At 51.1% G+C, this 22,966-nt stretch overlaps 1 protein-coding gene across 1 annotated transcript; it reads left to right on the plus strand.

Annotated features, from left to right (window-relative positions):
* The first annotated feature begins 234 nt into the window (after positions 1-234).
* LOC146236995 (rapamycin-insensitive companion of mTOR-like) lies at positions 235-21,515 on the plus strand. Its single transcript, XM_084686392.1, has 38 exons — positions 235-390; positions 515-562; positions 1,760-1,857; positions 1,953-2,017; positions 2,190-2,321; positions 2,428-2,491; positions 2,885-3,011; positions 3,141-3,310; positions 3,593-3,660; positions 3,752-3,819; positions 4,220-4,302; positions 4,737-4,824; positions 5,070-5,160; positions 5,419-5,485; positions 5,849-5,929; positions 6,031-6,131; positions 6,384-6,549; positions 6,834-6,935; positions 7,178-7,224; positions 7,473-7,608; positions 8,184-8,383; positions 8,492-8,618; positions 9,026-9,190; positions 9,772-9,848; positions 10,225-10,303; positions 10,747-10,856; positions 11,613-11,700; positions 12,079-12,171; positions 12,305-12,411; positions 12,810-13,042; positions 13,471-14,467; positions 17,040-17,217; positions 17,629-17,713; positions 17,845-18,033; positions 18,279-18,437; positions 19,652-19,775; positions 21,122-21,260; positions 21,404-21,515. Exons 1-38 carry the CDS (start codon positions 342-344, stop codon positions 21,476-21,478), a joined length of 5,076 nt encoding a protein of 1,691 aa, XP_084542518.1. The 5' UTR covers positions 235-341; the 3' UTR covers positions 21,479-21,515.
* Positions 21,516-22,966: the final 1,451 nt, after the last annotated feature.

Below are 22,966 nucleotides of genomic sequence, written 5' to 3' on the forward strand. Positions count from 1 at the left end.
GGTTGGCCCCGTCCGATGTAGAATAAATGGATTAAACCAAATAATTCTGGAACGGCAATTTTATATAGCTGGCCCTAAGCATAAGGTGTGAATGTAGACAATCTGTGTTTGGGTGTCACTGATCACAACGAGAAATAACAGAAATGTAGAAACTCTTTTAAAAAGTGACTGTTATGCTGATTGCGTACACGTTGGCATTCATCATTACAGTTTTATTTAGTGGGAAAGCGGTATTTTCCCCCTGCTGGTATTGCTGAATGAAAAATGTAGTAGCTGAACTCATGTGTTTCTCGCGATAATCCCTGTTGTTTCAGGTGGAGTTGAGAACAAATTCTGGAAACATGGCGGTCAGCATCCGAGGCCGTCCGAGCCGAAGCATTCGGATGCGAGGTGAGTGAGACCAGATTTCTTCTTCCGTGGTGGTAATGGACACTGACCCATCAGAAAGTTGTCTGAGGCTCAATAATCGCTGTTTCTCCCTTAACCGTGTTGATGTTAATTCTGAGTTTGGCAGGTCGGAATGACAGTGGGGAGGAAAATGTACCGCTCGATCTTTCCAGAGGTACGTTATGAATCAGATTGGAGTCATCATCATCATCATCATCATCATCATCATCATCCATCACTGATACCAGCCCATGTTGCTGGCTAGTCTAGCCCAAGCAAGATGCTGCTATCATAAATGTTATCATGCTGAGACACAATACAGACTGAATGAAAGGCATTTTATTTGTAGCAAGTTCTAACACTGCTAATTACCAGTACATTCCTGCAGTTATTCAATAATACATTTTAGCCGATATAGCACGCGAGCTAGCCTAAGTGTCCCACACACAGTTTTTTTCTTCAAAATTAATTTACATAGAGCTACAGTAACTACAGTGTCAGCTAGCAACTTAGCCGCGGCAGCTGGTACGCATGTGACAAACGACCCGTACTGCATAACCTTTGCGGTGCAAACGCATAATTATATTGTGGCAATCTAGCTACATGACATTAATAGTTGATTAAGGATGCCGTGATAAATAACATAAATTGCAATTTCGTCATTTGTCTCATCTTGTTCGCCCTTATACTCCCCAAATACACACACTAACACACACACTTTACCCATACCCACCCCCCCCCCCCCCACACACACACGCATACACACCCCTTACCCGTACACACACACCCACTAACGTACATTCAAGTCAGAGTTCTTGGAATATTACTGCTAGTTAGAAGGTTTGGGTTTAGAAGTTATGTGAGATAATCGTTTGTCCTTTCCAGTAAAAAAAAAAGAAAGTTTAATATGCAGTAATTAAAGGTAATGTTCTCTAGAGATCCCTGTCCTCCCCACAGGGAAAATGGTTAAACTGTGGTTAATGTCCTTAAAATCATCATGTGATCTGCTGTCGGCTGTTTTGTACTCCTTTACTCAATGCTGCATTTCTGCTAGTGCTCAGATTAATGCAGACCTGGTTTTGTACAAGTAATTAAAAAGATTTCGGTCATGATTCCAAGATTACCGTAGCACCCAACCAAACCACTTTAGACCTGACCTTAAACTTACGCACGGCACCAAGCGGTCAAGTCGGGACACCACTATTTAGACCTGCATGTATTTTAATTTTTGTTTATGTTTTTCCAGTTTTCAATATTGGTCAGTCTTCATGCTTTGGCCCTAACGTCGGTCAGCCCTCATCACAGTCTTGGAACACACTAACCTTTTTCCTTTTGGAGGTTCTAACAGAGAGAACCTTTACTGGGTTTTCAGATCCCTCTGAGAACCTTCGGGAGATCCTTCAAAACGTTGCCAAGCAACAAGGAGTCTCCAATATGCGCAAGCTTGGCCACCTGAACAACTTCATAAAGGTCGGTGTGACAACTCCACAAATGTGTGTGTGTGTATGTGAGAAAGAGTGTTTTGAGATGTGTCATTCATACTGGTATACCTGTTACTCTCACAGCTTCTCTGCAATGTCGGCCATTCAGAGGAGAGACTTGGGTTGACACATGAAGAAATAATTGTTTGGTGAGTGATTATTTTAACAAAGCATCTACAGATACTTTGGCAAATACTTTTTTGTGTTCTATTAATACTTCTCCCTGTCAGTAGTATTCTTCATTACTTTCCCCTCTGTGTGTGTTTGTGTGTGTTTGATTGTGTGTGTGTGTGTGTTTGTGTGTGTGTTTGGCCCCCCCAGTCTACGTCTGGCGCTGCTGAACGAGGCTAAGGAGGTGCGGGCGGCTGGCCTGCGTGCACTGCGATACCTCATCAGGGACAGCAACATCCTGGAGAAGGTCCTCAGGCTGCAGGTGGACTACCTGATCGCCAGGTGAGCTTCCTCCCCCCTCTATCCCACCCCCACGGGAACCCTGTGCCCCCAGATTGCCTCATTCATCAACACCCTGTCTTGACTTTTGACCTGTACCCTCCGGCAGGTGCATAGACATCCAGCAGAATAACGAGGTGGAGCGAACACAGGCGCTCCGGCTGGTGCGAAAGGTAGGACCCCCCCCCCCTTCAAAGTATCATCCCCTGCCCCCCCCCTCTAGAAATGAACCACCTCCATCTAATCAGGAGTCAGGTGGCTGAGCGATTAGGGAATCGGGCTAGTAATCAGGAGGTTGCTGGTTCGATTCCAGGCAGTGCCAAATTACGTTGTGTCCTTGGGCAAGGCACTTCACCCTACTTGCCTCAAGGGAATGTCCCTGTACTTACTGTAAGTCGCTCTGGATAAGAGCATCTGCTAAATTATTAAATGTAAATGTAACCACCAAGACAAGAGAAAAAATGGTGATTTAAAAACCTGCTCTGGGTCGCTGAGGATAAAAACGTCAATGGAACATTCTTTAGGTTGAGCTGCCATTAAACCCTTCTCTCTGCTGCCCCCTACAGATGATTACTGTGAATGCACTGCTCTTCCCTTCCTCCATCACCAACTCCATCATCGCCGTGGGCAACGATGGGAGGCAGGAGCGAGACCGCATGGTGCGCGCCTGCATCGCCATCATCTGTGAGCTTGGTGAGTGACCCCCACCCCCCCCCACACACACACACACATTGACACACTGAGTATGTAGCCACACACACACACACACACACACACACACACTCTCTGACAGGCCCCCCTGTGACTCCTGTGGCCCCGCAGCCCTAAAGAACCCCATGTTGGTGGCCCAGAGGGGAGGCCTCAGCACCCTCCTGAAGAACGTCATCGACTGCCAGCTGAGCCGCATCAACGAGGCCCTCATCACCACCGTCCTGCACCTCCTCAACCACCCCCACACTCGCCAGTTTGTGCACTCCGACGTGGAGCTGGAGGTAATGGAAGCACAGAGAGATACGACTACTATGGGAGACTGAGCTCAGAGTTCCAACTCCAAATAACGTTTTTTGGGGGATTTACTATTATCATTATAAATAAATGTGTGTATATATAATTAATATATATATATAATATATATACACACATTTATTATATATGTATATATTAATATACAATATATATATATATATTACTGATATATCATATAATATATTAATTTTAATTATTGAATATTAATTTAATAAAATGTATAAATATAAATTGTTTCCCCCTCTCAGCAAATCCTGGCACCCTACACAGACTTCCACTACAGACACAACTCGGACTCAGCAGAGAGCCAGCTGAAGTGAGTTCTCTAGCAGTGAACAGAAGCCTGCTGTGTAACCCAGGGTTGCTCAGCACGGTTTCATGCTGGCCTGTGGCTGTTTGTGTTGTAGAGAGGACCGAGAGGCCTGCTTCCTGGCTAGTAAGATGTCCATAGTAGCTTCCTTCCGCTCCTGGTCAGGTAAAACTGTAATCCCTGTGACTTGTGGAACCTCGTATGCAGTGTAAGGGTCATAACACACAATAAGATGTTGTGTATTCATATTTAGTTTTGCATGTACAGTCTTGGTCAATCATGATTTTTCGTCGTAAACGTCATGTGTTTTAACATTTTCTGTGTAAATGTAAGTGTATTTGTACATTTTCTGTGAGTCTGTGAGAAACAGGTGTGTTTTGGAATTTATATCTTATTCAATCAAGATGGTGTTTGAGATTTGTCTTTGATTTAGATTATTCCTGAAGGAAGTTTCCTTTGAATTCAATCAAAACAATTAGTATTTACTGGTTTTCTGTGCCTGTAGACCAGAGTGTACACAGCAGTATTATGTGGTGGTTTTACATCCATCTCCTTCCTCCTCCAGGCATCATCAACCTGTGCAAGTCAGGCAACTCTGGAATAAAGTCTCTGATTGGCTTGCTCTATATCCCAAATATGGAGGTGAGGGTAGGTACACACACAGCTATATTAAAGCTTTATTTACCATGAGGTGGAGGGTATGTGGTCTGAAGTTTGGTTTCACACCTGTCTATTTTGCTTTTACGTTAAGGTTTGTGTAAAATGTCCAGTTAAAGGGGCTAAATGATAAAATATATAATAAATATTAACAGTTAAATATTAACTGTTAATAAATATTAACAGTTATTCATTTTGCGAACGCTCTTATCCAGAGCGATTTACAGTAAGTACAGGGACGTTCCCCCCGAGGCAAGTAGGGTGAAGTGCCTTGCCCAAAGACACAACGTCATTTGGCACGGCCGGGAATCGAACCAACAACCTTCTTATTAATAGCCCGACTTCCTAACCGCTTAGCCATATGACCCCCTGTGTTGTGACAATATTGTGACTAACTCAGTGTTTCCCTGGTCTCACCCCCACAGAAAGGCCTATTAGAAGTCATGTATGATATCTTTCGTCTCCCTGTACCAGTTGGAACTGCCGATTTTCTCGAAGCACTTAACAGTGTAGGTGGGTACAGGAACTCTTTCTTCAAAGCACTATTTGATGGATATTTAAAAATAAACATCTCAAACTTCAGCTATCCTCTTTCTTTTCAAAATATTATTTTGAAATTATTTAGTATTTTGTCTCTGCTGATGTCACAGTTCTCTCTGCTGATGTCACAGTTCAGAACATGATAAACACTAAAAGACAGGTACGGTGGGAATGTTTGAACTGGATTCTCCACCGTCTATCTTATGGGCTCTCTGCAGATCCCAGCAGGTTTCAAGACAGCTGGAGGTTGTCAGATGGTTTTGTTGCTGCTGAAGCGAAAATAATCCTTCCACACCGAGCACGCTCAAGGTAAGGCCCCCCCCCCCCCCACTGCCTAGTTCAACTCATATTATATCATCAAAGTAAGAGATGACTAAAGTGGGAGGGGGAGGAGAATAAATATGTTGTTCACCCTGCCTGGTAGCTGAGATGTGGTTGCGATGTAGCCAGTCAATACAAACAGGTCCTTGACTCAGACCCTGAAATATATGTAGTTTATTATAATAAATAACAAACTGTATATATATAATAGTAGAAAGTAATATTGTTTCCTGTTTGCCATGTCAGGCCTGACCTCATGGATAACTACCTGGCTCTGGTGCTGTCTGCCTTCATCAAGAGTGGACTGTTAGAGGTAGCATGGAGTCTGTCTGCACCCAGGAACATTGATCATCTACAAGACATCAGTTGTTTTAGGTTGATTATTAACAAACACATGCCTGTTTGAAATCATTTCTGTCCCTCCCTATCCCTTTCTCTCCCTTTCCCTGCCTTTCCCTCCCTCTCTCCCTTTGTCCTTCTTTCTCTCCCTTTCCCTCCCTCTCTCCCTTTCCCTCCCTCCCTCCCTCCCTCCCTCCCTCCCTCCCTCCCTCCCTCCCTCCCTCCCTCCCTCCCTCCCTCCCTCCCTCCCTCCCTCCCTCCCTCCCTCCCTCCCTCCCTCCCTCCCTCCCTCCCTCCCTCCCTCCCTCTCTGCCCTCCCTCCCTCCCTCCCTCCCAGGGTCTCGTTGAGGTGATCACCAGCAGCGATGACAACATCTCAGTACGAGCCACGATTCTCCTGGGCGAACTCCTCCACATGGTAACCAGAGTTCCTCAAACGCCTTCGGTCACAGGGTCCTGTCCTCAGGACGTCCCCATGCTGTCAGTGGGGTCATTGTGTGTGTGTGTTGTCTTCCTCAGACCAACACCATCCTCCCGCACAGTCACAGCCATCACCTGCACTGTCTGCCCACCCTCATGAACATGGCCGCCTCCTTCGACATCGCACAGGAGAAGAGACTGTGAGTGGAAGCCTTGCGCACACACACTGCACACACATCCCACACACACTCGCACACGCATCCCACACACACCCGCACACGCATCCCACACACACAAATGTGGAATAACCTTCTCTTATATAACCCTTCAAAAAACAAAACAACCTTAGCATAATAACACAAAATGTCTTTCACCAAAAAAAAAGCCTTTTTAATGTATCAAGTCCCTCATGGCGGAGGACTATCTTGCTGACGTTAACGCCGACATTCTAGACGGGCGAGCGGAGCGGTGAACCACCTGAAGCGGTTTCACGAGAGGAAGAAGCGCAGGCCGAAGCCCCACAGCCTGTATCTAGACCACATCGTCCGCAAGGCCGCGTCCTCACAGCACTGTCGAGAGCAGCACTTCAGGCCCCAGAGAGACATCTACATCATCAAGGTGGGCATGGTCTCATGAGGTCAGGAACTACGTAGCCGAATAACAAACCCGGTATATCTAAAGGTGTTTTTTTTTCCATAAAGGACATCTTCATGACCATTTTCAGTAGCAAAAGCATACACAACTTGTTTTTCCCAGTTGAGAGATAGGAGGATTTATGGATGGAAAAATACGGCGACAACCACTCACCTGCTTGTGCATGGGAACCACATTGAATCGCAACCCCCCCCCCCGGTCAGTAGAACCATGTTGCCGTGACAACGTATCTGCTGTATGTCCTGCAGGACGCAGAAGATGCCTTGCTGACGCACCTGAGAGACAGCCACATCCTGAACCACAAGGAGAACCTGGACTGGAACTGGGTCCTCATCGGTACCATACTGAAGGTGAGGGGAGCATGGCCAGGGGGGAGGCCAGGGAGGAGGCCAGGGGGGAGGCCAGGGGGAAGCCAAGGGGGGAGGCCAGGGGGGAGGCCAGGGGGAAGCCAAGGGGGGAGGCCAGGGGGGAGGCCAGGGAGGAGGCCAGGGGGGAGGCCCAGGGGGGAGGCCCTGTCTCTCTGGCAGACTGTTGCTGTGTGTTACCGTACCTGTTACTGATGTAGTTTTGTGGGTTTTTTCCCCCCCCTCAGTGGCCAAATGTTAGTCTGCGTAGCAATAAGGATGAACACATGCACAAGTAAGTCTGCTTGAACTCTGTCCTCCTTCAGCTCTTTGGCTGTGTGCAGTCATGGGCGTCAAGGTGCGATTTACAGCGTGTGTTTGTCTGTTTGTGTGTGTCTATCTCTATGTGTGTGTGGCTGTGTGTGTGTGTCTATCTCTATGTGTGTGTGGCTGTGTGTGTGTGTCTATCTCTATGTGTGTGTGGCTGTGTGTGTGTCTATCTCTATGTGTGTGTGGCTGTGTGTGTGTGTGTGTGTGCTGCAGGTTCGTGAGGCGGCTGCTGTACTTCTACAAGCCCAGCAGTAAGCTGTACTCAAGCCTGGAGCTGGACCACCCCAAGGCCAGGCAGCTCACCGTGGTGGGCTGTCAGTTCGTCGAGTTCCTGCAGGAGTCTGACGAGGTGAGGGAGACACACGTCAGAATCACACACACACATGCCCGTGCGTACACACACACACACACACATGCCCGTACACACACACACACACACACATGCCCGTGCGTACACACACACACACACATGCCCGTGCGTACACACACACACACACACACACATGCCCGTGCGTACACACACACACACACACACATGCCCGTGCGTACACACACACACACATGCCCGTGCGTACACACACACACACATGCCCGTGCGTACACGCACACACACACACACATGCCCGTGCATACACACACACACACACATGCCCGTGCGTACACACACACACACACATGCCCGTGCGTACACACACACACACACACACATGCCCGTGCGAACACACACACACGTGAGCAGTTTCCCCCCCATCCTCTCTTTCTTCCTGCCTCATTTTCTTTCTTTTTTTCTATTCTCTCTTTGCCTCTCTCCTCTTTTCTCTCTGCCTCTGCGCTGTCACTCTTTGCCTCTCTCCTCTTTTCTCTCTGCCTCTCTTCTCTGTCACTCTCTCTTTCTCTCTCCCTCCCCCTCCCCCTTCTCCCCAGGAGGGCCAGGGGTACCTGGAGGAGCTGGTGAAGGACATCGTCCACTGGCTGGCCTCTTCCTCCGGCCTCAAGCCCGATCGCAGTTTCCACAGCAACGGCCTGCTGACCACGCTCAGCCAGCACTTCTTCCTGTTCCTGGGCGCTCTCTCCGCCCACCCGCACGGCGTCAAGACGCTGGAGAAGTGCAGCGTCTTCCAGTGGTGGGTGTCCGGCCCGCGGGGTGACGCTTCACCCCTGTGAAAGGGGTAGGGGACGGGTAGAGCTGCACCGCAAAATACATGACCTCTTTCTCTCCGTCTCTCCACCAGCCTGTTGAACCTTTGCACCCTGAAGAACCAGGAACCACTGCTGAAGCTGACCGTGTCCACCCTGGACTACAGCCGCGACGGCCTGGCCCGCGTCATCCTGTCCAAGGTCCTCACCGCAGCCACGGACGTGAGCGGCACCCGCACACCAACACACTCCACCAGGTCAAACCTAGAACACTGCAAGCTAGACGGATGGTGGAGACAGCAGATAGGGATGTAGACCAATCCTGGTCCTTGGGACCCGATAACATTTAAAACAATTCAAAAGCTGTCCCATCCACATTTGACAATAAACCTACGTCCTGTATGTTTCCCTCCTCCAACACAGCTGGTCTAAATGAACGGGTCACGCTCAGCAAAAACCTGATTACGACCCGTTTATTTGAACGAGGTGTGCTGGAAGAGGCAAACATCTAGAACATGCAGGGCAGGTGGTCCTGAGCCTCAGAGTTGAGAGAGGCTGAGTTAGAGCGATGGTCAAAGAGGTTTAGTAGCGTCCCTCACCGCCCCCCCCCCCTGTTGGTGGTTTTGCAGAACTGCAGGCTGTACGCCACCAAGCACTTGCGGGTTCTCCTGAGAGCCAACGTGGAGTTCTTCAGCAACTGGGGCATCGAGCTACTGGTGACTCAGCTCCACGACCACAACAAGACCGTCTCCATGGAGGCCCTGGACATCCTGGATGAGGCCTGCGAGGACAAGGTGAAGGAGCACAATGTTTACAATCAGAATTAGTGTTTCATCAAGTTCAAGTCTTTTATTTGTCAGGTATACAGAACAACACAAGGTCAGACTGGGGCACCGAAATTCTTAAGACAAGACAATGCAAGCACCTGGCATAACATAACATATAAGTACACGGAACATAATTTACATGTATGCTGAGCTTAAATGAGTGAAACTTATCGACTATACTAACCCTAATACTAAAACTTCCTAAATATAAAGATAACAATAAATAATACACTATACTAAGTAAATGCACATTATACCTATTACAGCCCTATTCTAACCTAGGTGGAGTATAATTGCCAAGTAAGTGGTCACAAACAAGGAATTTACTTTGGTGGACAGCTGCATACAGTAAACATAGTAAACAAGATACATGTAGAAAATGTACAACAAAACTTTTTTTTGTGTACTTTTTTGTGTGTGTAAATTACATTGTAAATAGCTGTTCTACTTGATTATTTGGTGTCTGTTGATGAGTTTGTCTGTAAACATTGAGTTGGCATAATCAGCTTGTCTGCTTAGCTGATTCCATTTTGTTATCTTCCCGCCAGGCTAACCTCCACGCTCTCATCCAGATGAAGCCAGCGCTCACACACCTGGGAGACAAAGGCGTGTTGCTGCTGTTGCGGTAAGAAGCTACCGCAGATGCCCCTGCTGAGCCTGCCTGCGTTAGCTTTGTTAGCTATGTTGCTCCTCTGACACCGCTACCTGTGTTAGCTTTGTTAGCTATGTTGCTCCTCAGACACTGCTATCTGTGTTAGCTTTGTTAGCTATGTTGCTCCTCTGACACCGCTATCTGTGTTAGCTTTGTGAGCTATATTGCTCCTCTGTGGAATAAACTGCCAATTTTTATCAGGTCATCCCCCATCCCCCCACCGCCATCTGTGTTAGCTTTGTAATATGTGGTATTCCTTATTCACGGCTGTGTGTTTTATGTGTAAGCTTGATATTTGTCTTGGCCTTGTTAGTTATGTTTGCGGCTAACTGGTGTTGGTGCTCCCCAGGTTCCTGTCCATTCCTAAGGGGTTCTCCTACCTCAACGAGAGGGGCTACGTCACCAAGCAGCTGGAGAAATGGCAGAAGGTATTTTATAAACAAAAAACCCTATAAAGAATACAGAGCTAAGCTAGTTTTAAGAACCTTACTCACCCACATCTATTCTAAACAGTCATACATGTCGTCTAAAATAACCCTCTGCCCCCCCCTCTGCCACCCCCTCTTCCCCCCCCCTCTGTCCCCCCCCCCTCTGCCCCCCCCTCTGCCACCCCCTCTTCCCCCCCTCTGCCACCCCCTCTTCCCCCCCCCCTCTGTCCCCCCCTCTGCCCCCCCCTCTGCCACCCCCTCTTCCCCCCCCTCTGCCACCCCCTCTGTCCCCCCCTCTGCCCCCCCCTCTGCCACCCCCTCTTCCCCCCCCTCTGCCACCCCCTCTTCCCCCCCCCCCTCTGCCACCCCCTCTTCCCCCCCTCTGCCACCCCCTCTGTCCCCCCCTCTGTCCCCCCTTTTGTCCCCCCCTCTGCCCCGGGCAGGAGTACAACCTGAAGTATGTGGACATGATTGAGGAGCAGTTGAACGAGGCTCTCACCACCTACCGCAAACCTGTAGATGGGGACAACTACGTTCGCCGTAGCAACCAAAGGTTGACCTCACGACCCTGGGGACAGGGCTCGCAACTAACTTTTTTCTGACTGTCCCAATACTGTCCCAAGTGCAAAATGAACTGTCCCAAACTGTACATTATTTTGTTTTTGACATTCTGAAATGGGTCTAAGTTATTTGCAACACTATTTAAGTAAGCCATACAGTCGTGAGGCTTAAATCAACGTGTGAATTTCAACGTGAATACATACACATACCATTTTGTTGCTTGTTTCATGGTGGGGCTAAAACAATTCTTGGTGTGGCTGGAACCCAACCAAGCCATACCCTGCTGCTGCACATGTGTAGCTCGATGTCTTGCGCATCGTCAAACTTGACATTATTTTATTGAAAGTGGTTGAACGGCCGATAACGGGACCAACTGCCAAAAAGAGAAAAAGCTAATCCTAACATATCGCTATTGGATTTTAAGGCCAGAATGTTTTGATATAGGTTTGTATTAACATATCAAAGTACAATGTTGTTACGATGTTTTTTATATGTATTAACTCTACGTCCACATTTTCGTGAAATTAACTGTCAAGAGCTAGCCGGTCGATTTGGGTCTCCATTTGGTTGGTTAGCCAGCTCGGTATTTGTCATTACCTTAATAAAATAATTGTTTATAGTTTATGACATTTTAAGAGAGATTTAAATGTGATATGTTTCACCCGCCTTGTGTTTAAATGTCTTGAACCACTGGAGTATGTGAAATGTGTGTGCAAACTGTCATGATTGTGTTGTTTTTACGGCTTAGGTTACAGAGGCCAAATGTTTATCTTCCTGTGCACTTATATGGCCAGCTTGTTCATGACAAGACAGGCTGCCATCTACTGGAGAACCAGGTAAGGGCACCTTATTCAGTTGAACTAGCTACAATGATGGCAATATTGGATGTTTAAATGTTCAAATGTGTACTCATTTTCTGTCTTTCTTTGTCTCACACACACACTCTCTCTCTTCATCTCACATCCTCTCTCTCTCTCTCTCTCTCTCTCTCTCTCTCTCTCTCTCTCTCTCTCTCTCTCTCTCTCTCTCTCTCTCTCTCTCTCTCTCTCTCTCTCTCTCTCTCACTCACTCACTCACTCACTCACTCACTCACTCACTCACTCACTCACTCACTCACTCACTCACTCACTCACTCACTCACTCACTCACTCACACACACACACACACACACACACACACACACACACGTCTCTCTCCCTTGTTCTGTCTTCCAGAACGTGGTTCCTGACCTGAGCTACACAGTTCGCTCCCCGATGCTGGACCAATGGGAGGACATCAAGCAGCTGAAGGCTGCTCTCTGGGCATTGGTCAGTGTCCCTCACAAAGGCCCACTAACGCCCTTTATTCCTTTATCGTAGTATCTTAGGAATTTCTTTTTGACAATCTATTAAAAAAAAGAGGGGGGGGCGTCTTATTTTTCCTACTTTTCTCTGTCTCCAGGGCAACATCGGGTCATCCAACTGGGGTCTGAACCTGCTGCAGGAGGAGGGGGTAATCCCAGACATGGTGGCTCTGGCCCAGCACTGTGAGGTTCTGTCTGTCCGGGGGTGAGGCAGCCTCAAACATCCCTTCTTTGCCCAATCTCGGCTCTTTCTCCTTCTGCCCCTTCTTTCTTACCACTCTCGCTTCCTCTCTCTCCTCTGCCCTCTCTCTCCTCTCTAGCCTCTTACTCTGCCCCCTCTCTCTCTCCTCTCTCTTTCTCTATCCCCTCTCTCTCTCCTCTCTCTTTCTCTATCCCCTCTCTCTCCCACCCCCTCTTGCCTCTCTCTCTTTCTGCCCCTTCTTTCTTCCCTCTTTCTTACCACGCTCACTTCCTCTCTCCTCTCTCCTCTCTGGCCTCTCTCTCCTCTCTGGCCTCTGACTCTGCCCCCTCTCTCTCTCCTCTGTCTTTAACTCTTCCCCTCACTCCCCCCCCATCTCTCTCTCCCTGTCCCCTGTCCTCCAGGACGTGTGTGTACGTGCTGGGCCTGATGGGGAAGACCCGGCAGGGCTGCGAGCTGCTGAAGCAGCAGGGCTGGGACGCCGTCAGGCACGGCCGCCTCACTCCCTGGCCCGTGGTCCCGGAGGAGGCTGAGCCTCGCCCCGCCGCCCCGCTGTCCTCCGTGCCTAGCACCCTCAGCCTCACCTCCGAGTCCACCAGCTCCCAGCACAACAGCGAGGGAGACTCCACGCAGCCCAGTGAGTACCACGATGGGATGGGAGACGGATGGCCGAGCGGTTAGGGGAAATCAGGCTATTCATCAGAAGGTTGACGGTTTGATTCCCGGCCACGTCGTGTCCTTGGGCAAGGCACTTCACCCTACTTGCCTCGGGGGGGAATGTCCCTGTACTTACTGTAAGTCGCTCTGGAAAAGAGCGTCTGTTAAATGACTAAATGTAAATGTAATGGGACGAGTTCCCGAACGAGTTTGAGTAGCAGTTTAGTTTAGAGCTTTATTTATCCCCTTGGAGCAGTTAGTTCGGGCTGATGTGGTGCTTCACATATACAGACAGCGTAGACAAATCGATTGTATCTGTTACACAAACGAACCGCCTCGGGCTGAAAAGTTAACGTCCACCACAAACCCCCATATGGGTCTGTCTGACCCTAACCCTACGGCCGCCAGGTGTGTGCGTCTTGGACGAGGAGAGGCTGGACCCGTCGGAGCCCCCCCTCTACCTCCGCCCCAAGCTGCTGAAGGACCGCATCCCCTTCACCCTGCTGGCCTCCAGCCGCTTCCGCACCCGCCTGCTGCACTCCCTCTCGCTGTCCGGCAAGAAGCTCCGCATCGGCGACGCCAAGCCCGGCCGCAAGCGCACCGTCACGGAGCCCTCGTACGGCGGCGGCGGCGCCTCCGACGCGTTCCCCGTCTGCGACGACGACCACTCGGTGTCCCTGGAGACGGCGTTCGTGGGCGTCAAGTCAGCGGGGAGCCGGGGGAGCACGCCCAGCATCGGGGAGGGGGAGGGGGGGGTGGTGGGGGGCGGGGGGGGCCTGGGGGCGGGACAGCGGGAGAGGAGCAGCGGGGCTCACTTCAAGAGCCGCAGCCAGAGCTTCAACACGGACACGACCACCAGCGGCGTGAGTTCCATGAGCTCCTCGCCCTCGCGGGAGACGCTGCCCTCCACCATGGACACGGACTGCGCCAGCCTCAACACCGTCATCAGCGCCCGCGCCCTCCAGACCCTGCCCTCCCTCTCCCCCCGGCAGCCCGACTCCTCCCCCCTCCTCCCCAGGCCCAACGCCTCCGCCCTGGTCCCTCCTGGCTCCTCCCACACCGCCCTGGTCCCTCCTGGCTCCTCCCACACCCTCCCACGCCGCGCCCAGTCGCTCAAGTCGCCCTCCGTCGCCACCCTCAGCAGCCTGACCGACTGCGGGCTCACGTACTCCAGCTCCAGGGACGCTCTGGGCTACGCCACGCTCAAGTACGCCAGCTGTCGCCACGGCTACGCCAGCCCTCAGGACGCGCTGGGCTACGCCACGCTGAAGAGGCTCCAGCAGCAGAGGCTCCACCCCTCGCTGTCCCACAGCGAAGTGCTCGCCTCGCCCGCCAAGGACGTCCTGTTTACCGACACCATCACCATGAAGACGGGCAGCCTTGACTCCAGGCTCACCCCGCGAAGGTACACACACATACATACTCGCTATGCTCTGTCACACACATTCTGCAGCCTCGGCTGTAGGATGTGGAAACATCTGTTTTCACAATCCTCCCCCAGGCTTCTGTACAACGAAACTCTCTCCCACTTCCTGTGTCTCCCCCTCCTTATCGCCCTCTTTTCCAGTCTCTCTTCCACGATTCTTCCCTTCCTCTCTCCCTCTCTCCCAACTTCACTTTCTCTCTCTTCTTCCCTCCCTCCTGCCCTCCCAGGCAGGCCCCTCCTCTCTACTGTAGCAGTTAATAGTAGTGCCAGAAAAGAGTGTCCAAACTGTTTGGTTCTAAAACTGCTCCGAAACCGAAAGACAGTGAAAGCCACAGGCATTGTCTAAACCATGTCTCACTGGTCAGATGAACTCATGTTGAACCATGATCTATGTTGTTTGTTTGTTTGGATTATGATGTACAGTGAGGGAGGTACAGTAACTAAACTGGGATCAGGGTAGCCTCGTCACAAAACGGCACTACATTACCGACCCCCCCCCCGACCCCCAGTCTGGTCCTCTATAGAGTGCCCCCACACCCCTCCCAACCCCCAGTCTGGTCCTCTATAGAGTGCCCCCACACCCCTCCCGACCCCCAGTCTGGTCCTCTATAGAGTGCCCCCACACCCCCCCCGACCCCCAGTCTGGTCCTCTGTAGAGTGCCCCCACACCCCTCCCAACCCCCAGTCTGGTCCTCTATAGAGTGCCCCCACACCCCCCCCGACCCCCAGTCTGGTCCTCTGTAGAGTGCCCCCACACCCCTCCCAACCCCCAGTCTGGTCCTCTATAGAGTGCCCCCACACCCCCCCCGACCCCCAGTCTGGTCCTCTATAGAGTGCCCCCACACCCCCCCCGACCCCCAGTCTGGTCCTCTGTAGAGTGCCCCCACACCCCTCCCAACCCCCAGTCTGGTCCTCTATAGAGTGCCCCCACACCCCTCCCGACCCCCAGTCTGGTCCTCTATAGAGTGCCCCCACACCCCTCCCGACCCCCAGTCTGGTCCTCTGTAGAGTGCCCCCACACCCCTCCCAACCCCCATCCCCTTCCTGTCCCCCATGGCCAGTAACGGCCCGTGTGTGTGTGTGTGCTGTCTCTAACGCCCCCTCCCCCCTCCCAGGTGTTCTGTAAAGCGGTCTGGGTGTTGGGGCCAGGGCACGGCCAAGCCTCGTCACAGGCCCAGCAGAGCCCTCCTCCCATGGTGCGTGGACGCGTTTTAACACCCCGGGCCTGTCGCCCCTGTAGAGCCAACCCTTACCCCCGCCCCCATCACCCCCGCCCCCATCACCCCCGCCCCCATCACCCCCGCCCCCCTCACCCCCGCCCCCCTCACCCCCGCCCCCCTCACCCCCGCCCCCCTCACCCCCGCCCCTGGAGGTCAGGGCTGACCACAGCCCTCGCTGTGTTCTGGAGGTCAGGGCTGACCACAGCTCTACTCTCCTAAGGTCTGCTCCATTGTGCGCTCCACTGTTGATATCTGGTGGGCATGTGCCCCTGATTCCTTCCTCTCTCTCTTTCTCGCTCGCTCTCTCTCTCTCCCCCTCTCTCCCTGTCATTACCTGGCCTGTCTCTCTCTCCCCCTCTCTCCCTGTCATTACCTGGCCTGTCTCTCTCTCCCCCTCTCTCCCTGTCATTACCTGGCCTGTCTCTCTCCCCCTCTCTCCCTGTCATTACCTGGCCTGTCTCTCTCCCCCTCTCTCCCTGTCATTACCGGGCCTGTCTCTCTCTCCCTCTCTCCCTGTCATTACCTGGCCTGTCTCTCTCCCCCTCTCTCCCTGTCATTACCTGGCCTGTCTCTCTCCCCCTCTCTCCCTGTCATTACCTGGCCTGTCTCTCTCCCCCTCTCTCCCTGTCATTACCTGGCCTGTCTCTCTCCCCCTCTCTCCCTGTCATTACCTGGCCTGTCTCTCTCCCCCTCTCTCCCTGTCATTACCGGGCCTGTCTCTCTCCCCCTCTCTCCCTGTCATTACCTGGCCTGTCTCTCTCTCCCTCTCTTCCTGTCATTACCTGGCCTGTCTCTCTCCCCCTCTCTCCCTGTCATTACCTGGCCTGTCTCTCTCCCCCTCTCTCCCTGTCATTACCTGGCCTGTCTCTCTCTCCCTCTCTCCCTGTCATTACCTGGCCTGTCTCTCTCTCCCCCTCTCTCCCTGTCATTACCTGGCCTGTCTGTGTTCGATCCCCATGCCTAGTGTTACACAGTGTCATGTTTGGGACGGGCTGTATCCTGCCCAACCGCTGTTTCCCAGAACCCAGGGGAGTGGCTTGTTGGGGCTGACTGTAGTCTGACTGTAGTCTAGGTGGAACGATGCCCGTTTTCCTCAGAAGCTCCCTCATCTGGGAGCTGAACCAACTCAAACAAGTTTGTTTGTTTGATCTCTGTCAGTCTGTGTTGGTGTGTCTCTCTCTTTCCTCTCTCCCATGTGTTTCTGGAAGTGTGTGTGTGTGTGTGTTTATGGACCCTGGTTCCCAGCAGTGAGAGTGTGTTTATGTAGCCAATTTTCTAGCCGTGTGTGTGTCCAAGGTCCTGACTGTGTGTGTGTGTGTGTGTGTGTGCAGGTTCCTGAAGGCCCTGAGCTTTGCCTCCCTGGATAAGGAGGACCTCCTGAGCCCCATCAGTCAGAGCTCCATGCAGCGCTGCTCCTCTCTGCGCTCCATGGTGTCCTGCTCCTACGCCTCCTCCGACGACGACTACATAGGCCTGGCGCTGCCAGTCGACATCAACAACATGTTCCACGTGAGAACTTCTCTCTCTCCTCTCTCTTTCTTTCCTCTTTTTGTCTCTCTTGTTTCTTTCTCCTCTCTCTTTCTCTCTCTCCTCTCCCTTTCTCTCTCTATTACTCTTTCTCCTCTTCTCTCTCTTTCTCCTCTCTCTTTCTCTCCTCTCTCTTTCTCTCCTCTCTCTTTCTCTCTCTATTTCACTCTCTCTTCTCCTCTCCTCTCTCTCTTTCTCCTCTCTCTCTCCTCTCGCTCTCTCCTCTCTATTTCTCTCTCTCTTCTCCTCTCTCTTTCTCCCCTCTCTCTTTGTGTGTGTATAGCTTGTTACCCCCCCCCATCCTCTCTACTCTCCCAGAACTCTCGTACATTCCGATAATTCTTTTGCAAACCAACTGAAAGTCCTTACAGTAAAGATGACATGTGGTCTTAGATCAAGGAGACGCCGTACTTCCAGAAGAGGACCAGCCCTCCTTCTGAGGACAGATCTGCCAAGTTCTTCTCTGGAGACTCGGACGGTGAGAACACCCAGGGCAGCTCCACTCACCGCTTCCCCACCGCTCCTCTCTTGTCCTCTCCTCCGTATCCTCCTCCTCTACCTCCCCTTTCACCCTGCCTTCTCTTCACCCCTGATCTCCGCCCTCCGCAGGCCCCAGTGAGGGGCAGAGACACGCGGGGCTTCGCTCCCAGCTGAGCATCACAGAGCTCATGGCAGGGAGTCGTGCTGGGCCCCCGCTGGGCTCAGAGGAGACGGGCCTGCAGGAGCACAGCGATGACAACTGCCTGTACTGCACAGGCCTGACTGTGCTGGGCTTCCACGCTCACGCCAGCAACACAGGTACACACACACACACACACACACACACTGACACGCTCGCAAGCACAAGGACACACACACACACACTGACAAGCTCGCAAGCACCAGGACACACACACACACGCACACTGACACGCTTGTGCACCCACACACACATGCAGCCACACATGCACCTATTATCAACAGTCCTTCAAAAAAGTGTCAACAGCTTGCCTTGTATCCGGGCTAGTTCTGTTTAAACTCACTCTCACCGCTTCCTCCTGCAGACCTGACCGAGGTCCCCGCTTTCTCCGAGTGGTGCAGTCCGCCTGTACAGAACCATTCGGAGGTCAGGGGCCAGTCCACGCTGTCGGGGGTGTCCGGCTGCAGCGACGCTATTTCCCAGGGCTCTGCAGGAAGCACACACAGCACTGAACTGGTTCTGGGTAAAGTTCCAACTTTACTAACTTTGCTAAGTACTTTCTATTTTGTTACCCTCGCCAACGTGTTGGTCTAGCGGTAGATAAACGGCAGAGCCAGGACACACTATGTTGGTAATTGAACTGGGAAGAATGTGCTTGTAGAATAGCTATCCTAATACCAGGAAATGGGTCAGTAATGAACAGGAGGACGATGGTCCTGATGCTAAATGACTGAACCTCCACCCTCTACCCTCCACCCCCTACCCTCCACCACATACCCTCCACTCTTTACCTTCACCCTCTACCTCCACCATCTACCCTCTATCTCTACCCTTCACCCTCTACCTATACCCTCTACCATCTACCTCCATTCTCTACCTCCACCCCTACCCTCCACCCTCTGCCTCCACCCTCTACCTCTACCATCTACCTCCATTCTCTACCTCCACCCTCTGCCTCTACTCCCCACCTCCACTCTCTACCTCCACCCTCTGCCTCTACTCCCCACCTCCACTCCCCACCTCCACCCTCTACCTCCACTCTCTACCTCCACTCTCTACCTCCACTCTCTACCTCTACTCCCCACCTCCACCCTCTACCTCCACTCTCTACCTCCACCCTCTGCCTCTACTCCCCACCTCCACTCTCTACCTCCACCCTCTGCCTCCACTCTCTACCTCCACCCTCTGCCTCTACTCCCCACCTCCACCCTCTACCTCCACTCTCTACCTCCACCCTCTGCCTCTACTCCCCACCTCCACCCTCTACCTCCACTCTCTACCTCCACCCTCTGCCTCTACTCCCCACCTCCACCCTCTACCTCGACTCTCTACCTCCACCCTCTACCTCTACTCCCCACCTCCACTCTCTACCTCCACCCTCTGCCTCTACTCCCCACCTCCACTCTCTACCTCCACTCTCTACCTCCACCCTCTGCCTCTACTCCCCACCTCCACCCTCTACCTCCACTCTCTACCTCCACCCTCTGCCTCTACTCCCCACCTCCACCCTCTACCTCGACTCTCTACCTCCACCCTCTACCTCTACTCCCCACCTCCACTCTCTACCTCCACCCTCTGCCTCTACTCCCCACCTCCACTCTCTACCTCCACTCTCTACCTCCACCCTCTGCCTCTACTCCCCACCTCCACCCTCTACCTCCACTCTCTACCTCCACCCTCTGCCTCTACTCCCCACCTCCACTCTCTACCTCCACTCTCTACCTCCACCCCCTCCAGGAGTGAAGTCCATCCCAGAGGATGCTCCCGCCGGCAGGGTCTTGCTGAGGAAGGAGGTTCTACGGCTGGTGGTTCACCTCAGTTCCTCTGTGGGCACCAAGGGCCACGAGACCAACCTGCTAACGTAGGCAGGGTATCCGCGGGGTCTTAAAAAGTATTAAAAGTTGATCAATCCATTTAGGGAAAATTAAGGCCCCATAAAAGGTATTAAAAAGTCTTAATCCCGATTTTACAAGGTATTACATTTTGTTCACGCTTTGTCCAAAGAGTTTGACTCCAAAAAGAATGCATGAATATATTTATTTTCCTCCCCATGACGATAATAAACAACGACGTGCTCGGTCAGCAAGTCAGGTATTTTGCAAAATGCACGGTTAGGTGATGTGTCGCCCTCCACGTCGCGAAACAAACTCAGAAATGGGGAAATGTACATTTGCGGAATCCTGGTTGGAGAAGGATGAGTTCATATAATGGCTGAAGCCTGTCCCTGAAAACAGGCCTCCTGTATATACTGTAAAAAGAAGATTAGCGTAGCTTCGATGGGCATCAACGCTGTCAAGGCCGCCGTTGGCCGCAGAGAGCAGCCGCAGCTGTCCATTGCCAGTTTCTGTGCTCCACCAGCGACACCACTACCCAACACGACAGCTGAACTTGCCAAAACGGCTACGACAGCGACTTCTGCCCCATCGTCTGCCGACATCAGGGTGGCTATGGGTAACACATCAACGATATGCGCGACGTTGTCTGGTGTCTCAAAACTGCGGTGAATCACCGCTCACTGAACTCAAACATTCAAATATTTCTATAAACCTTGCCTTTTATTCTTTAATTTATTATTTTGAGCTGTTTCTTCCGAGTTCTGTTGTATGGTTGTGCTCTATAGATTTCTTTGCAAACTACAACTGTTTATTACGTTTAAGGTTTTTTGCAGATTAGAACTTGAAGGGCGATGAAGTCTTAAAATATTTTGAGAAGGTCTTCAAAAAGTCTTAAAAAGGTATTGAAATTAACTTCAGGTGCATATACCCTGGTAGGACACACACACACCTTCACACACACACACCTTTACACACACACACCTTCACACACACACACCTTCACACACACACACCTTTACACACACACACCTTCACACACACACACCTTTACACACACTGCTAATAAACACACAGACAGACACACGCATACACACATTTCTACACAGGCGCTCACATATTTACACACACACACATGTGTACACACACGTGTACACACACACACACACACATTTGAGTTGATCTGGTAGGACTGGCCTTCCTGGCACCTCAAACCTAGACTGTTACACCGCACGCATTTCTCTTTGCGCTTCCCTCTTCATCCTTGCGCAAGGATACTGAGCAAATCCTTGCGCAAGGTATACACTGAAATAGTTGTGTTGTCAGCTCTACATGCCAGGGGAGTAAGTGTGTGTGTGTGTGTGTGTTTCATTAGGATCAAGGAGAAGTTCCCGTATGCGTTTGATGACATCTGCCTGTACTCTGAGGTGTCCCACCTGCTGGCTCACTGCATGTTCCGCCTGCCCTCACGACGCTTCATCCAGGAGCTCTTCCAAGACGTGCCCTTTATCCCGGTAAGCACAACTCACACAGTCACACACATCTACTCACGCACACACACACGCACATACACAGTTACCCAAACACACATCCAGACACACACGTACGTAGATAAACAGTATACTGCATGCTCCTGTCCCTTCTGTGCTCTCCCCAGATGTATGAAGAAGCAGAGAGCATTCTGTCCATGCCTCCCAAGAGCAGCCCGGCCGACGCCCCCTCCAGCCCCTGATGAACCACCCCCCCCCCCCCCCGATGAACCACCCCTACCCCCCCCCCCCCCCCCCCCCACGATGAACCACCGCCACCCCCTCCCCCCCCCCCGATGAACCACCTCCGAGGAACCTCCACCCCTCCAGCTCCTTCACATTGACTGCCCTGCACATGTGGTGTACCGGTCAAGGCTTGCAAACATGGAGGTCTGAACCAAACATGGACGTCAGCAACAAGCGGTCACGTGACTGAACCAAGCCTCCTGGTTGGTCCACGTCGACCTAACGCCACCAGCATCAGACGATCCTACTCCATCTTCAAGGTTAAAATCCCCAACAGCGCTTTCTTTACCCCCCCCCCCCCCCCCCCCAGTACTACACAACTACATCTCTTTACTGTTCTAGAACAAACAAGCATGTGATTATAGCCCGGCCTCACCCAAAGTGGGGTGCTTTGACTCTGAAGAGGACTCGAAACACTGAAGAGGACTCGAACACACTACGACTCCTCCTAATCGTGACGTCTCCACTCTAAACCCCCTCGCCCCCTCTCCTCACTCCATCCTTGCTCATAGAGGGGGAGGAGAGGGACTTTGGGAATACCCGTCTGTCTGATCTTCCCACCTGATCGCAGAGCGAAGAAGTGACTGTGTTAAATTGGAATGCGGAACAGTTAAACCAACTATACGGACATGTTGAGTCAGTTGGTTGTCACTGTTGATGGATTCTTGGAAGAAGGAGCATTCCCCCAGGATCCTTCCAGACTGGAGTCTATTATTATGTTATTACATTTTTTGCTGTAGTAGTTGTTGTTGTTTTTTTGCATTAATAATATTATTATATAATTATTAATAATAATTGAGCTACGTCAGTTAGAACCAAATGTTCAACAAACATTTTTTGTTTGGGGTTTTTCAGCACAAGAGTTATGAAGTATCTCTCATGTCGGAGAATGGGTTTGATTTCACTGCACTATTTGTTGTATGATTCAATGAGCTTTGGCATTTAAAACCTAGAATAAACCTACAGAACCAGGAAACCTAAAAGCCGGAAATGGACGGAAAAATCTACTGTCTTCAGGATGTTGGTTTTTGCGTTAGCATCCTTTAATCATTAGACTAGTTTTCTGCCATTAGATACCTCTAAACATTCTTTATAAAAACCAACACTAGAATCAACCCAAAATTTAATGGGCTGATGTTATAGATATTTGCCATTCACAAATGTTCATTAATAGGTTGAAAATATAAAACAATTGAATTATCCTATTGAATATATGACCGTGTTGTTTGGCAGCTGTAATAATTTGGCTTTATGATAAATTATTAATCTGTAAGCAGCTTGATCTCACTAATCACGGCAGAAAACGCATCTTTGTTGTAGACCATTTTAAGTGTAGAAAACAAACTTTTGAAGTCATTCAGAGAAGCCCTCTTGCGTGTGAGGTGATGAAATCTAGTCTGCGCAGTCATTTGTCACTTCTTTTCAGAAACCGAGAGGGTGACTGC

The sequence above is a fragment of the Hypomesus nipponensis genome, chromosome 22 (genome assembly GCF_054491055.1).
Source record: "Hypomesus nipponensis isolate SF chromosome 22, ASM5449105v1, whole genome shotgun sequence".
Lineage (NCBI taxonomy): Eukaryota > Metazoa > Chordata > Actinopteri > Osmeriformes > Osmeridae > Hypomesus > Hypomesus nipponensis.

Bases quoted from the DNA above. Each gene is read 5' to 3' on its own strand.
- LOC146236995 (XM_084686392.1), top strand. From the start codon at position 342: ATGGCGGTCAGCATCCGAGGCCGTCCGAGCCGAAGCATTCGGATGCGA. The intron at 5,161-5,418 runs GTAAGGCCCCCC...TTGCCATGTCAG, and splicing joins CCACACCGAGCACGCTCAAG to GCCTGACCTCATGGATAACT. The intron at 10,857-11,612 runs GTTGACCTCACG...TTTACGGCTTAG, and splicing joins GTTCGCCGTAGCAACCAAAG to GTTACAGAGGCCAAATGTTT.